This window comes from Colobus angolensis, unplaced genomic scaffold, assembly GCF_000951035.1.
Source record: "Colobus angolensis palliatus isolate OR3802 unplaced genomic scaffold, Cang.pa_1.0 Scaffold56, whole genome shotgun sequence".
In the NCBI taxonomy this organism is placed as follows: Eukaryota; Metazoa; Chordata; class Mammalia; order Primates; family Cercopithecidae; genus Colobus; species Colobus angolensis.
Genome location: NW_012119154.1, coordinates 12378134 through 12393124, shown reverse-complemented (window position 1 = coordinate 12393124; position 14991 = coordinate 12378134). Strand labels below are relative to the sequence as shown.

Sequence of the window (14991 nt, the reverse complement as noted above, 5' to 3'; positions counted from 1 at the left end):
AAAAAAAAAAAAAAAAAAAAAAAAAAAAAAAAAAAAGGTAAGATATAATCCATTACCAGTGAGTACTGTGAAAGAACAATAAAAATCTGAAGAATGAAATATCTTTTGGTAACTCTTGGATGTTGACAATTCTACTTGTAAAAGACTGATTTAAGCAATATCAAAAATAATTATTTGCCAAGTATCTAAACTTAAAGGTAACAAAATTAGACTAAAGCATTTTTAAAAGCAATGTACATTTACTTACACTTGTATAACTTCAACACAGCCTGGTTGGGAGAATAAGCAAAGGAGAAAAAGGTTACTTTCTTACGTGTCTTAGTTCAAAAAGAGATTTTTAATCATCACAATAAGGATCCATTTTCTAGGCATCCATTCTAACTTGGGAATATAGAAAAAGTTATTCCAAATTCCTATTACGAAAATACTTTCTATGTTTACCTGTTGGTCAGTCTGCTTTATCTATCAACTATCCACCATTTTCCAAATGCTTTATTCACTAAATCCATGGTTTTGTATGGAAAGGTTATAAGAAAGGGGATAAACTTGAATTGTGTTTAAAGACAAACTCTGGGTCTAACACACAAATCATGTCCTCAAATTCCTTTTCTAACATCAAGGCAAAGGTCTAGGAGTCTCCCCATTAGCAATTCAAACTCTTCTCATATCTAGCTGTCTTTGAAGGGCTTTTATTTCCTCAAGACTGATCTGTTTTGGGAGGGGCATCAGGCAGGAAGAGTAAATACACTCCAAAACTACATTTTCAAATTCAATCAGATACAGTTTTTTTCTTTTACAAGCAAAAATTCTTAAGTAATGTCATTAAAAATGGATTCAACTGCTTAAAATGAAGACTGACCTACACTACAGAATTTTTTTGAGCATCATTACTAGTAATAGGAATTATACAAGTATCCATTCTAATTTTCCTATGAAAATTTTGAGAAACATAGGCTTCTCAAATTATTCCCCATGAAATGGATCAAAATTATGGCATGCCGAAATGTTAAAGTATTTGTTATAATAGCAGTCGGTTCTAGATAAGTTTATAAAAATAACATTTTATAAGTAAACAATACATACATGTCAAGGCATACAAAATATTTAAGCAAACTTTATATGACAATGAGAATCATTTTGCTATTTCAAATAATTACAGTGGCTTATGGTGGTAATAGCTTTGCTTTTATGACATAGAGTTAAATATATCTATGACTTACTTGATGATAATACCTTGGTCAGAAATGTTATCCATAATTATGACATTGTTCTTATGGGAAAATGTGATTTGTTTTTCAAGAATACAAAGTAAGAATAAAAGAATTTTCGAGCAATTTGTATTAACTCCAGGGCTCTATATACATTTTTATATTTTATAAATATGAAAATCTCAAATGAACACACAGTAGAAAGAGAAAGTAAGGCAGAAAGATAGAAGGAAGGAATATCTTTCTAGCCCAAATTATCAAATTCTAATTATTGTAAATAAATTCCATTGTTATTCAGCTGGAGTAATATATTTATATGTATCTAAATGTGCATATTTATTTACATTTAAATATGTATTTACATTTTTTAAATGGAGTGAATTCTTCTCATGACCCAGTAAAGATGATAGCATTTTAAAACTTTTTACTGGTTCTGCAAAAATGTTACCAATAAAACACTGAAGTGCTTTAAAAAAAAAATAAAGCTGGTTAACAGAAATGAGATTTAATTAAACATTTTTTAAGAAGAAACTCTTTTACATCAGAAAAAATTATGTATAATTTTTCAACCCATATTAATGTCTAGAGACTTATATATTTGTGTTGTTTTATTTCACGTCTTTGTCGAAATAAAAAACCTCAGAAAACTGCCTGAATTGCAAGCATCGTTATGATACAGATTCAAGCAGGTAAATCTAAAAACAAAAATCCAGGATGAGATAATAACATATTATGTTTTTAGAGCTTCTTCTCTCAGGCTCCCAAAGCACTTTATAAACTTTAATTAAGCCTCACAGCAATCTTGCCAAGTAAAAATTATAATACTCATTTAACATAAGGACAGAGACAAAAGACCTGCCCCAGTTCATACAGCTTGTTAGTACCCCAACGTTGTCCTTCAGAGTCCCGTATTCTACTTAATGAGTCACACTCCTTGGGAGCCTGTCAGATGTCTTCTCAAATTCAAATGAGAACCCTTAAGTAATCATTAGTCTTCTTATTTAATACAACTTGGAAACCACTCAAAGGAAAAGTCTTTAGAAATAGTCTCCTCAACTTATTCATTATCGTTTTTATAAGATTCAATGCAGATGATACTGGCTGAAGAGCACATGAAGCAAAACAAAAATACTAACTTAGGCATTAACCCAAGAAGGAACTCCTATTTAATCAATGAACTTGAAAGTTTGGTACTAACACAATTAGAAATTAAGGTCCCTGCTCTGTTTTCAGTCCTTTCTGATACAATAACAAGGTGGCAAATTGTAGTTTGTGTTTTGTTTTTTTCCCACATGAATCTTCATTATTCAATTCAGACTAAAATGAGAAGTCTCATTCTATCTGTAAAGTGAGAATCCCTCCCTAATCTACCTCACAATAAATTAGATCTAGGGTCTCTGACTACTATCAAATTTTCTTTTAAATTTCACGTGCGGGGTCCTGATGATAGGGGGTCATGATCATTACTAAAAACCACAGGAGAGAAATCTACTAAGATCATTACCTTTAGGCCTCTGTGTGCCTCATTACAGGATCCATCCTTCTAAAAACCATTCCATAGCTACAAAATGTCTGCAGGGCTTCAAAGAACTGAAGAATTATCTTTCTATTCTACCATAAACTCTTCTCTGATTTTGAAGAATTGGAAGTTGTTGGAAAGCTACATTATCTCAAGTCTCCTTTCAGTCACAGTGACCTGACTAGACATACCAACTGCTGAAATATAAAACCAGGGGGTTTTATTTTATATACAGTTATATGCTTTTATTCATGACATGACAGCTGAAACTGCCAAATACTTTTCATGAGAAGCATACATCGGCCCTTTACCAAAGCGGGTAGGAACCATTGCATAGACGTGGTGACGTTATGGAAGTAGCTTATTTGGGGCATGCGAACAGGAGAAAGTGCAAAGCTCATGTATGGAAATGTACCAAGAGCAATAATCCCACAATAAATGGTACACATAACTCAGGGCTGATTTTAAGTTTACGTTCATTTTAAGGGATCTCTGTTGAGCTTAGTGATACAGCTTTCTAGAGTCATTAAAAGTTCTTATGACTTTATTTTCTCTTTGTACTTCAATTATCAGGTGATTTTTGTTCTGGCACACTATGTGCTAATTAAAAATAAGCTATCTGTTAGTAAGCTGAGAAAATTGATTAGAAGCCCTCTAAATCTCAGAGCTCTTTTCTGAGTATGACTTTGGCCAATTTTAAGGAGTTAAGTTACAGAATTCCATAATTCTCTAATGATAAGCCTAGGAACAAACAAACAATAAACTTTTCTAAATTCCAAGTATCCAACACTGCATATCATTAGATTTTTAAAACATAAAATGGTATAAAAATGAGAAGCAGAAAGGTCATTTGCTGTAAGAAAATAAGTTGAGAAAAATATGTTCTGATAATGTATTGCTTAGTCAAAAGGAGCAAGAGATTAACCTATATGACTTTGTAAAGGAATAAAGAATTATTATTTCTGAATAAAATACACCTGCTAGTAACCTTTCTCTTAGATGTTGATTCCAGTTATGTTAGTTATTTTAATAACTAACTTCCAGTTAATTTATTTAAACATTCAGTAATCTCCCCTTGTTACCACTAACACATTACACAGGATGGCATGAAGCCTGTGTACTGTTTTGTGTTTTACAAGTACTTTTTGAATTACTCTCATCATTTTAAGATATGAAGTTATTACATGCAAATCCAGGTTCCTAGCTGCTCTTTTAAAAAATTAATATTTAATAGTTTAACATTGTGACCATTTAATATTTTAAATAATTTAATCCTAGGCCTGCTTTCCCCTGTGACAACAGTCTGGGATTGTAAAGCAGATGTCCTTGTAGATAGAGTATGTAAGCTCATTTTGCCACAGTCTCTGTACTCATCATTTGGCTCATTTATGCTACCTCCCTGACCCCAGTGACATTTGAGTTTGCTATCTCTAAAGCAGCCCATTATTACTCATCAAAGTGATTTGTTATATGAAAAGGGTCTGATAATTTAATATTGATAAAAATTTCCATGCTGATTGATTTATATCATGTTCTCCATATTAATTTATGGAGAAGAGTGAAGCTATAGTTAAAAAAAAAATACCATGTAGCTGATGATACCTACAAAACCAAATTAACTAATAATAATAACATAAATGAAGAAAAAAGAGAAGGAGTAGAAGGAAGGGGGGAAAAGAAATGGGGGAAGAGGAGAAGAATAGGGAGAAAGAAGAAAAGGGAAAAGCAAAGGATTTTCCTGTTACTCTTTTAGTAGGAAAAGAAATATAAGCTTTATTTAAATTATTCATTTTTAAAATCAATAGTTTTTATAATGTTCATATGCAAGATCAGTTTAATTTTAAATAGACACTCCATGGTGCAGTGAACAGATCACTCAAAATAGTATGGGAGGTTGATAAGCATTACACTGGCTCATCACAAATACACTAACCTAGAGTCAATCTAAACAAACTCTGGCAAGAATGTGGATTCAGTTATTCTGCTCTGGACCAGGGAACAACTCTTCGGAAGCATGTCTTACAATGAACATTCATTTTAAATCCAAAACCTAGAGGTGAGTTACTTGAACCATCACCAAGAATCTCTAAGCACTTTATTTAGCACATTCTTCCTCAATACTCTGTGAACTAAGAAATAGCTTAGATAACAGATTAATATGCTCAATGTTACTATTTTCTTCTTCATGGAAGAGGCACAAAAAGGCACTGGATACATATCTTACATGATTTATGAAACAGCTATGGCAAGAAGTGAAAATTATCTTGTTATGATAAACACGAACCCACGTATTGGTGGCACGAGCTACTGACTTCTGTCCCTCACCAATAAAATCTAACAGCCACTCAATTGTAAGATTAGATCAAGCCCCAGAGGACACTCAGACTTTAATGGGGGAAGTGCTTCCATTGTGAAAGAAAACTGATAAATCTTATTTACCATCGAGGAGTTTGTCTGTACATCTTGTCCTTTGATGGGCTATTCTTGAGAGTCTCTAAATTCCAGAGGGCCACGCAACTGGCTGGGTTGCATTAGATTTCTGCAGAGCTGGCAGCCTTTTTCTAAAAGTCTTACATTACAGGTAACCTGATGACAGGGAGGGTGGGCCGCAGGCCGCATCTCAGCCTGCCTGGGGAGCCAAAGGGAGTGAGCTTGCGAGCCCAAGACCCGTAGGCTGAGATCAATGGAACTCTCCCGGGAACTGGCTGTTCCCCTTTCAAACGCCACCTCCCTAATCTCTCCACTTGCTCAAGTCAAATTCTCCAAAGCTCTGAACATGACACGAAGCTGGCATGGTTAAGAAAGGCAAAGGAAGAACGCTCTCTATAAATCATGGGTGAAGGCTGAAGGGAACAAATTCATGGGCAGTTAACAGAGTCAGAATTGAGGGCTCCTGCTGGGAACGACAATTGTTTCCTTTAATTATGAGAAAAAGAGTTTCTCCCCATTTATTAAAGGTTTACCGTATGCTGGACATTGTGCTGGGCGCTAGATCAGGCTGTCTGCCATACAAGACCTTGAGGTCAATGACAGGAGAAAGATACACCAGCAAAAAGTGATCCTATGTCCCAAGGGTAGGATCCTTACTTCAGTCTGAGCACAATTTAAAAAACAACAAAACAAAAAAACAACCTGAGGACTTTCATGGCGTGAGAACACGGAGAGTACTCTTGTATCATGAGCTGTGAAAAATAGCTCTCAAACGGGCAAAGGTGTGTGAGACCAATAACTGAGACAGACTGACCTGTATTCACCAAGAAGCCTCATCACTAGAGTGAAGCACAAAGAAACGCTCCCCCCTGCAAGCGGGGTTCCTTACCAGGACTCTCAATTCTCAAGCAGGTGCCACAGAAAGCTTTCTTTTTCCCTCACCAGCAACTTCCACAGCCTTCCTTATCAGTGCAGAGAATTCTTTCTAATGGCCATATGGTTATTTCTTATAATATACCACAATTTATTAACGCCACCAGTTTTTCACTGGTGACTGATTAGGTTGCTTCCAGCAGTTTGTACATTAATATGCTGACTCTGCAGTAAGTAAGGCCCACTGTTATTCTTTAACACCAAGAATACAAAAAGGCATTCCCATAATGAAGCCTCAGATTAAAAATGAGGAACGAATGTCAGAAATCAACAGGCTCTTAAATCTGGAAACGGCGTTTCCTTGCACTGGTAAGGAGAACCTACATCTGGCTTGGGCAGGCTTCGGAAAGCGGCAGAGCCAGCCTGCAGAAGTCTGCATTCAGGAGAGGCTGTTACCACCCTTTACCATCTAGTCATATATTTGGATAGTGGATAGTATCACAGTCCCTCTATAAAGTGTGCATGTTAATAACCCAAAAGCATTAAGAAGAAAACATTAGTTGGAATTTTATTTTTCATTCTCTCAAATGGTTACCTTTAGTACAACTAAAGGTACTAAAGTTTTGTCGAAGCCTCAACAAAACGACAATAAACTCACAAACCGAAGAAATTAAAATTCAGACTCAATAAACACTTGGGACCATATGAGCAGCTAGGTGCTAATAGGTATGTTTACATGAAGTAATCTTCATGATAAGGAAAGTATTAATGTTCCCATTTGTAAGGGAGAAAAGTAAGGTTTAGAGACATTGAATTTTTGGTGAAAATCCCATATACTGTTAGTAAGTTTCATAGTTGAAATCTGAATTTCAGTTTCTTGCCATCTCCACACTACCATTCTTTCAACTGTTCTATGATGAACAATTCCCAGCTACAATGCTAGACCAGCACTACATTATATTAAATGGTAGGCCTCTGTAACTAGTATCAATTAAATTGTGGAAATAAGAAAATCTGAAACTAAAGTAAATGTTGGTTTGTGGTGTACGTATGTGTGTGTGAAACAGAGAAGATGAAAAATGTTGTCTTATTTTACCTCATTTCATTGAAAGAAGTTTAAAATAAATACCATATTTTTGTAGAACTGGAAACACAATCACATTTGTTATTTAAAACACAGAAAAGCAAAGGAAAAATGCACATATATTTTAAATATATTAGCTATATTTTGACAGTAATCCTGATGGTAAAACCAGAAAAGTTACAAAAGAAAACCTGACATGAAAGGATTGCAAGTGATAAAATGGTACTAAGAATATTTTTATTAAAGAATTACCAGAAGACTATGCGATAAACATGACCTCCCTCTAATGACAGCTGCTTCTGTTTCTTCCAGTTTGTGGGCAGTTCTAAAATGCAGCATTTTATTTTGAAAAACTGCTTTAAAAAGGACAAATGCCTAAGAAATAGGTGTCGTATGATAAGGCACAAAAAATTTCTCTACCAGTTGGACTCTGTGACATAAGAGGCAAGCTCCAAACTACACAGGCACTGCCTGCTCCTGTATGCCCCTCCCTGCTCTCAATCCAGAGGAGAGACAGTCTAAGTAGGATGGTGGAGAGACTTGAATTGGGGTGAGAAAGGCCTGGATTCTTCCCCACCCTTGGCTGGTTATTAGCCATGTGACCTTTATGTCTCCGAGTTTCCTCATCTATAAAACTGGGGATTACAAACTTGGTTATGAGGCTCAACTGAGACAAATATATGAAAAAATCCTTTTTAAAATGGGAAGTCTGTTTATAAACATGAGGCTAGGCCGGGTGTGGTGGCTCACGCCTGTAATCCCAACACTTTGGGAGGCTGAGGCAGGCGGATCACGAGGACAGGAGATGGAGAAAATCCTGGCTAATAGGGTGAAACCCTGTCTCTACTAAAAATACAAAAAATTGGCTGGGCGTGGTGGTGGGCGCCTGTAGTTCCAGCTACTCGGGAGGCTGAGGCAGGAGAATGGCGTGAACCCAGGAGGCGGAGCTTGCAGTGAGCCGAGATCACGCCACTGCACTCCAGCCTGGGCAACAGAGCAAGACTCTGTCTCAAAAAATAAATTAAATTAAATTAAATTAAATTAAATTAAATTAAATAAACATGAAGATATATAATTTGGCTCAAAGAATTAGAAGCTAAGATGCAGGTATCCATGACGAAAAACTTACATCATTTTAGATGATCTCAGTAGCTGTTCAGATAAGGGTTCAAGTACCTTAATTTAGAAGAAATGTAACTGGGCCTGAAATAAGCCTGGTTGTGAACAAGAAAGAAATTTAATAAAAATATAATTACCATGTGATAAATGAGTAGAAACCTTATTGTAAAATGTATAGGTAGAATGCAGCAAATTGAACAAAAATCCAAGAGACGCAAAATCACTTAACCAAGGACACTCACGAATGGCAGATGATATATCAGTAAGAACCAAAGTCCTTCTAAAAACTTTCTATGTTAATTATTAATACTATCATCTCACCTTAAGAAAACAGAGTAGGTTTCACCATCCTCATCCTCTTTCTGATCTGAGGCACAGACTGAATTTTAGAAAGATAAAGTGACTTGGCTAAGTGTGCATCAATGATCAAGACCGGACACAGGTTTTCTGTCTCCCAGTCAGTGTTCTTTGCTCATCATCACAGTGCAGCCCTTTTCTCAGGCCACTGATATTACTGCTGTCACATGTAAGGAAATTTTACCAGCGTACTCCTCCAGAATATTTTCTTTTCTTTTAAACCTACGATTTTGGCAGAGATCTCCAATCTTTTTGAGTGAGACAATTCTCTGAAAGAGGGGCTTTGATTGATGGTTTAGGATTGTGCTAAACTGGAAAATAACTTTAGTTTTTTTTTTTTTTTTTGGAGTGGGGAGACAGACTCTTGCTCTGTTGCCCAGGCTGGAGTGCAGTGGTGCGATCTCAGCTCGCCACAACCTCTGCCTCCTGGGTTCAAGTGATTCTCCTTTCTCAGTCTCCCCAGTAGCTGAGACTACAGGCACCCGCCACCACGTCTGGCTAATTTTTGTATTTTTAGTAGAGACAGGGTTTCACTATGTTGGCCAGGCTGGTCTTCAACTCCTGACCTCATGACCCACCCGCCTCAGCCTCCCAAAGTGCTGGAATTAGAGGTGTGCGCCCATCACGCCCAGCTGACTTTAAGATTTCTATATGAGAAAGTAGTGAGGAAGGGACAGGGAAGGATAACTAATCTGATGTCTTACTTACACCAAGCTTCATCTCCATGGTTTTCTAACAATTTTACAGGGAAAAAAAGCGATTATTCATTTAGCAGCTCTAAGATGCCCATCATCTCGTCAGACATGCCCACTCCTCATACAGTGGAGCCCTGGCGGAGTAAACTAAACTAAGAACTGTCAGCTTTGAAGACTGGTGATTGCAAATGTCCAGTTGGTGACCTAAGAGATATCAGTGCTCCATTTATAAAATGGTTATTCTAGTGGCTCTTTAGCAAGATCCTACTTAGATCAATCAACCAACTATTTGAAGCCTATAAACTCTAAGTTTACTCACCTGCAGTATCCATCGCCTCCAGAATTATAAATGTAAAGGAAACTAAGGATTATGACACAATTTATGAGTAACAAGTGGAGGAGAGATCAAGTTTTAAGCTGATACTTTTGCTCTACAGTTGAAATATGAGCCACAGGGGACTTATTTCTCAAACCACAAGAGGAAAGAACTAAAATAACATTAATTTTTAGACAATTTGGGGAGATCCTGATATAAAATGGTTGAAGGAAAGGATGCAATCCAGTGAGAGGGAAGAAGAAATGAAAACCAAGCCCAGCTACACACAAGTTTCTGTAACTTTAGGCATGCCTCTTAACTTAACCTCCAACTTCTTCAGCTTTCCTCGCTAGTACAGTGCGACTTACAAAACTTGTCCTGTGTACTTCACAAAGAAAGGAGGTGAAAAGGAGGAAATGGATGTAAAATGATGTTAGAGTGTAATAGGTTTTATGCATGCAGATCATTTTATAAAATACACAACTAAAGACTGGAATGAACTAGGTACTATATATAAGATAAACATAGAAATGCTTTCCAAAGAAACCTATTTGTCAAAGAGGGAAAAAACTGTCAAAACAATTCTAAAGCTACCTTTTATTAAGATGATGATATTTGGAAGCATTTCTACAATCCATATAGACATTAAGTTGTTTGACAAACATAGCACTTTGGTCTTGAACATTCTTTGATCAACCACTTAAAACCAACTTTGTAGGTGTCCTCTTTTATACTTGAGCTTTATTCGTGTTATAATACATTTCAAAATGCACTTTGAAATAAAATATTCTTGTATCAAATTTATGAAAAAGAAAATTCCACGCTTCCTTAGAAAAGCTATATACAGAAAGATTTTTTAAAACAATTTCTTTGGACTAATTCTTGCATCTTCCTAATTTATGAAAAGAAAATTCCATGCTTCCTTAGAAAACTTATATGCAGAAAGATTTTTTTAAACAATTTCTTTGGACTAATTCAGGGCTCTGATATGTATATTTAAGGGCTTCCTTTACGAAAAGAATATTTCTAAATTAAATAAATATATACATATCAATAAATCATAATTCACTGATAAATTATTACAATAAATAGTAATTTATTATAAGAAATTATACAATTTACTGATAAATTATAATTTATTGATACCTACATGTATAAACATATTCATCCTTCCTTCATAAATAGGATTTTATTTTCTGAATTTTTATAACACTATATTTATTATTTTATTCAGTTTTTAAAATCACACCTTAATGTGACACTTACTTCTTCGACAATAATGAGACTGGTAAACACTTTTCTGGAGACTGTAAACACATATCCCATGATTATGATACTTCTTGTTGGCACAGTGCTCTTTACTTTGCCATCAACTTTCATATACAACAGTGTGAAGCAGGCAGGAGCGCACTGACTGAAGTTGCCAGGAGCTGGCTAGAATGCAGACGCTTGCTTCCTAAACTGGGACTTTTCCCACTAACTGGCACTCTCTCTCTCTCTCTGGTTCAGTATTAAATATTCAAAGGCAAATTTTCCACCATTGAACGTGGAATCGCTAAACTGGGAAGGGGGAGAAATCCCTGGGATATGGCGAAGCCCGTCCTTGGACTGGGGTCAGGCATGTGCGTGCCCGCTGCTCTTACCGTCCAGGTGGCCGACTTGGCGGTGCTCGACTGCTGGAAGGACACGTCGAAACTGTGCGGGCCCGGGTAGTCGGTGTTGGAGGGGATGGCGGGTGATGGCGAGAGGGCATCGAAGGTGGAGCTGGGCTGCGCGTAGGGCGAGGGCGCCGTGACGCTGTTCTGCGCATGGTCTGTGTTATAGGGACTGGTGGACGAGGAGCCGTTCTGAATCTGCTGGTCCATGCTGTTCAAGAGCCCCAGGTTCGTGTACTGTGGCTGCAAGGACACCCAGAAACCCCAATATTAGCCGTTGAAGCCACAGATCATTGCTCCAAAAAAGGCATCCATGGGTGAATGCATTCTACAGAGATGGACCTCAGGTCGGAAACACTTCACATTCAAAGTAAAACCGTTGATTTTTGACAAACAGAGAAAACAAGAGAAGTCTGAGCATGTGTGTGTGTATAATGGCTTTTCCAGATCACTCAGCTCTACGTGCCCCCTCTGGAGACTGACTTCCTAAAGAGCATTTGAAAGTAGAGTATATGCTTATTCACAAACTAGGCAAAACGTTCCCAGTGCTCAGTAGCTGCTTAGGAAGTCTTTAAATGAATACCGCCTGTCATTCCATTTTGAGGTTGTTGGGGGGTGGTGGGGGGCATGTTACACAAAATGAGAAAGACCACTTGGTAGGTATGTTCCAGAGGGGATTTAAGTGCTAAATTGTTGCATAGGGGGCAAAATCAAGTGACCTTCGAATTTTCTCTTAGTCGTACAATTCTACCTTCTGTCCCAGAGTACCAATAGTGTATCACCCAGCCCCCTAAGGACTGGTGTCACAAAGCCTGGAGGACCATGCGTAGCAGGGTTAGGGAGACCCAACTATGTATTTTAAAAAGTAACATGCTAGGAAATCATCCAAACTGGTCTAATTTTTTTTATTTGTTCTTTCATTTTCTTAATAGAAATTTATTCTTTTCTAGAGTAGAACATTTGTAAGAGAAATACCAACTAGTTATGAAGAAAATTCTACGCTCAATGTAATTCAAAAATACATTAGCTCACGTATTTCCTTCTGCCAGATGTTTTTATGTCTTCTATGTGAATGGGCCCAAGCACAGCGTGAAAGTACTCAAGAACATATTTATGAAAGAATAAATTAATTTTGCCTCAGTTTACTGTATAGAAAACTTTGGCCGGGCGCGGTGGTTCAAGCCTGTAATCCCAGCACTTTGGGAGGCCGAGACGGGCGGATCACGAGGTCAGGAGATCGTGAAACCCCGTCTCTACTAAAAAATACAAAATACTAGCCGGGCGAAGTGGCGGGCGCCTGTAGTCCCAGCTACTCGGGAGGCTGAGGCAGGAGAATGGCCTAAACCCAGGAGGCGGAGCTTGCAGTGAGCTGAGATCCGGCCACTGCACTCCAGCCTGGGCACGAGACTCCGTCTCAAAAAAAAAAAAAAAAAAAAAGAAAAAGAAAACTTTACTGTATTACTATCAGAGAGGTAAAGCCTTTGCCCTAGCATCCGCTAACACAATGACTGGGGCGTTCGGAGCTGAATCTTCTGGTTCAGAGTTCAGGGCTCTGCCCATGCCATCAAAACTGTCAGTCTGAGTAGGCAAATCAGCCTATCGTCATTTCTAAACCCGAGCCAAAATGAACAGAAGGGGCAACCAGCTTATGGTACAGTTGTTTTTCCTTTGTAAAACCTTCCAACACATAGAAATCTTGTTTCATCAATCTAATGAATGAGAAAAAAACACAAAAGCAAGATTAAGGCAGTCCTATTCATACATATTTTATAAAGGAAATGGGCCTAGCTCTTCAATTGAAATGTAACTGAGAGTCCCAGATTAAGTAAAACTATAGAGAAGAACAAACGTACAAAGAAATAGGAGCTAGCCTTATCTTTTTTAAAATTTCAAACTTTTAATTATTTTATTAATTATTATTATTATTATTTTCACAGGGGGAGGAGAAGTAGGCTCTGCCATTCCATTCAGTCCGGGAAGCATTTGTCTAAATATTACTAGTCGCATGCCCATTCCATTACATTCATGCATTCGCATTCCACTGCCAAATGCCATGTCCCCATTTGCTCTTCAAATAACTATTAATCTCTTTACTCTTATCCCCATGCTGACAAGAGCAGCTGTTTGTCTCGCCTCGTCTCCGCTCTGACTTCTATAGCTGCTATCCACAGCTTATCCACCATCTTCGGCTTTCTCTCCTGGTGAGTGTGGCCAAGCTGCAGGTAAGACAACTAGGGGACAAAAAAATAAAACCTGATCCCATATAAATGGTCCCCACCGGGGCTGAACTACAGTTCTTAGGTATCCAAGCCTGAGGCAACAGCCTGGGAAGGGGATTGAGAAGATACTCTTTGTGTTGAAGTTAAGGGTCAGTATACAAAGCACTCCTGAATGTCCTGTAGGAATCAGATAATGCTTCCAAAGGCACGTGCCTCCTACAGCAGTACAATTAGGGAGGCAGCCGTCCCTGACAAAAAGGACAAAGAAACTCACAGCACTTTCTCGCAGGCAGTAAAACGCCTGTTGGGCCACCCCCTTCCCTCCTGCCTCTAGCTGCACAGAAGGAACCCCAGCTAATTGTGGGCTTGGATGAGAACAAAGACGCCTGGGCCCCTTGATTTTTTTTTAACCCAATATAAATGAAGAAAAAAGTTTCGGGACCACACTTTAAAAGCCAGTGAGCAAACACTCTTCAATTCAACAAGGACTTAAAAAAAGGGAAAATTCCATGTAAGGGGCCAAAAAAAAAAAAAAAGCTTTGCTTCTGTTCTTGATTGAGTGGGTTCTGAACAGCAGGAGATCCATGTCCAGGGTGGTTTGGTGAAGGCCTCTATCCCCAGGGGGGTAGCAGGAAAATGTCCTTGACTTGGTGAACTTGGTCTGCCTCTGAGCCACCTGAGGAACCTGTGTTTTGAGCCAGGGTTTTTGGCCTTAAGGCAACATTTCCTCAGTCTCCCTTTGCAGTTCAAAGTATATGGTGACTCTGCTGCAATACATTTCTTTCTTCAAATCCTGCCACTGTTTTGTTGACCAACAATTAACGGGACCTCAAAATAAGCCATGCTACTTTGCACACTAACTGGCCTTCCTGCCTGTTTCTCCTTGGGGGTGGGCCTGGACAAGGCTGGTTCAGGCTGAAGGCCTCCCAGGCTGTTCTTCCACTGTCCTAAAACAGTGTTTGGTGCCATATAATGCCGAGAGTAAACAAGCCTGATTTAGGCACTGCTTTATCCTAGGGCTTCACCGGTGAAATTAATAAAACTTACCTGAGCAACTTGAAAGTTGGTTCCCAGAAAATACATTTCTGGTTTATAAATCTCCTGTTATGTTCATATAACATTAATAATCATCTGTCTTTGATGATGTATTTAAACTGAACAGCAGAAAATAAAAAGGTCATACTTTCTGGGAAATTTTAAAGGAAGAAATCATTTTTAATGAGATGAAAATGTTTTAATGAATAAAAAAAGCTAATGACAATTTTGAAAAAGGGTTTAGGGTTTAGGCTGTATATTGCTATATGATTTCTTAAGTAAACTGATTTTATGGATATTAAGAAAAAGAAAGGGAAAATTCCATTTACTGAGGAGTCACAAAAGAGTCCTTTGGAATGAAAGTAAGACTGAACAATTGAGAAGCAACAAAGAAGCAGAAACTATATTTCTTTTTTTTTTTTTTTTGAGGCAGAGTCTCGCTCTGTCGCCGGGACTGGAGTGCAGTGGCCAGATCTCAGCT

General features: G+C 37.8%; 1 protein-coding gene across 7 annotated transcripts in view; it reads right to left on the bottom strand.

Moving 5' to 3' along the window:
• Nucleotides 1-14991, bottom strand: part of TP63 (tumor protein p63) — a 267496-nt gene that overhangs the window by 77064 nt on the left and 175441 nt on the right. For all 7 annotated transcript variants that reach the window (XM_011961604.1, XM_011961606.1, XM_011961609.1 and 4 more), the window contains one exon: nt 11245-11499. In XM_011961604.1, the coding sequence (XP_011816994.1) occupies nt 11245-11499 (255 nt within the window). The remainder of the gene's footprint in view (nt 1-11244; nt 11500-14991) is intronic.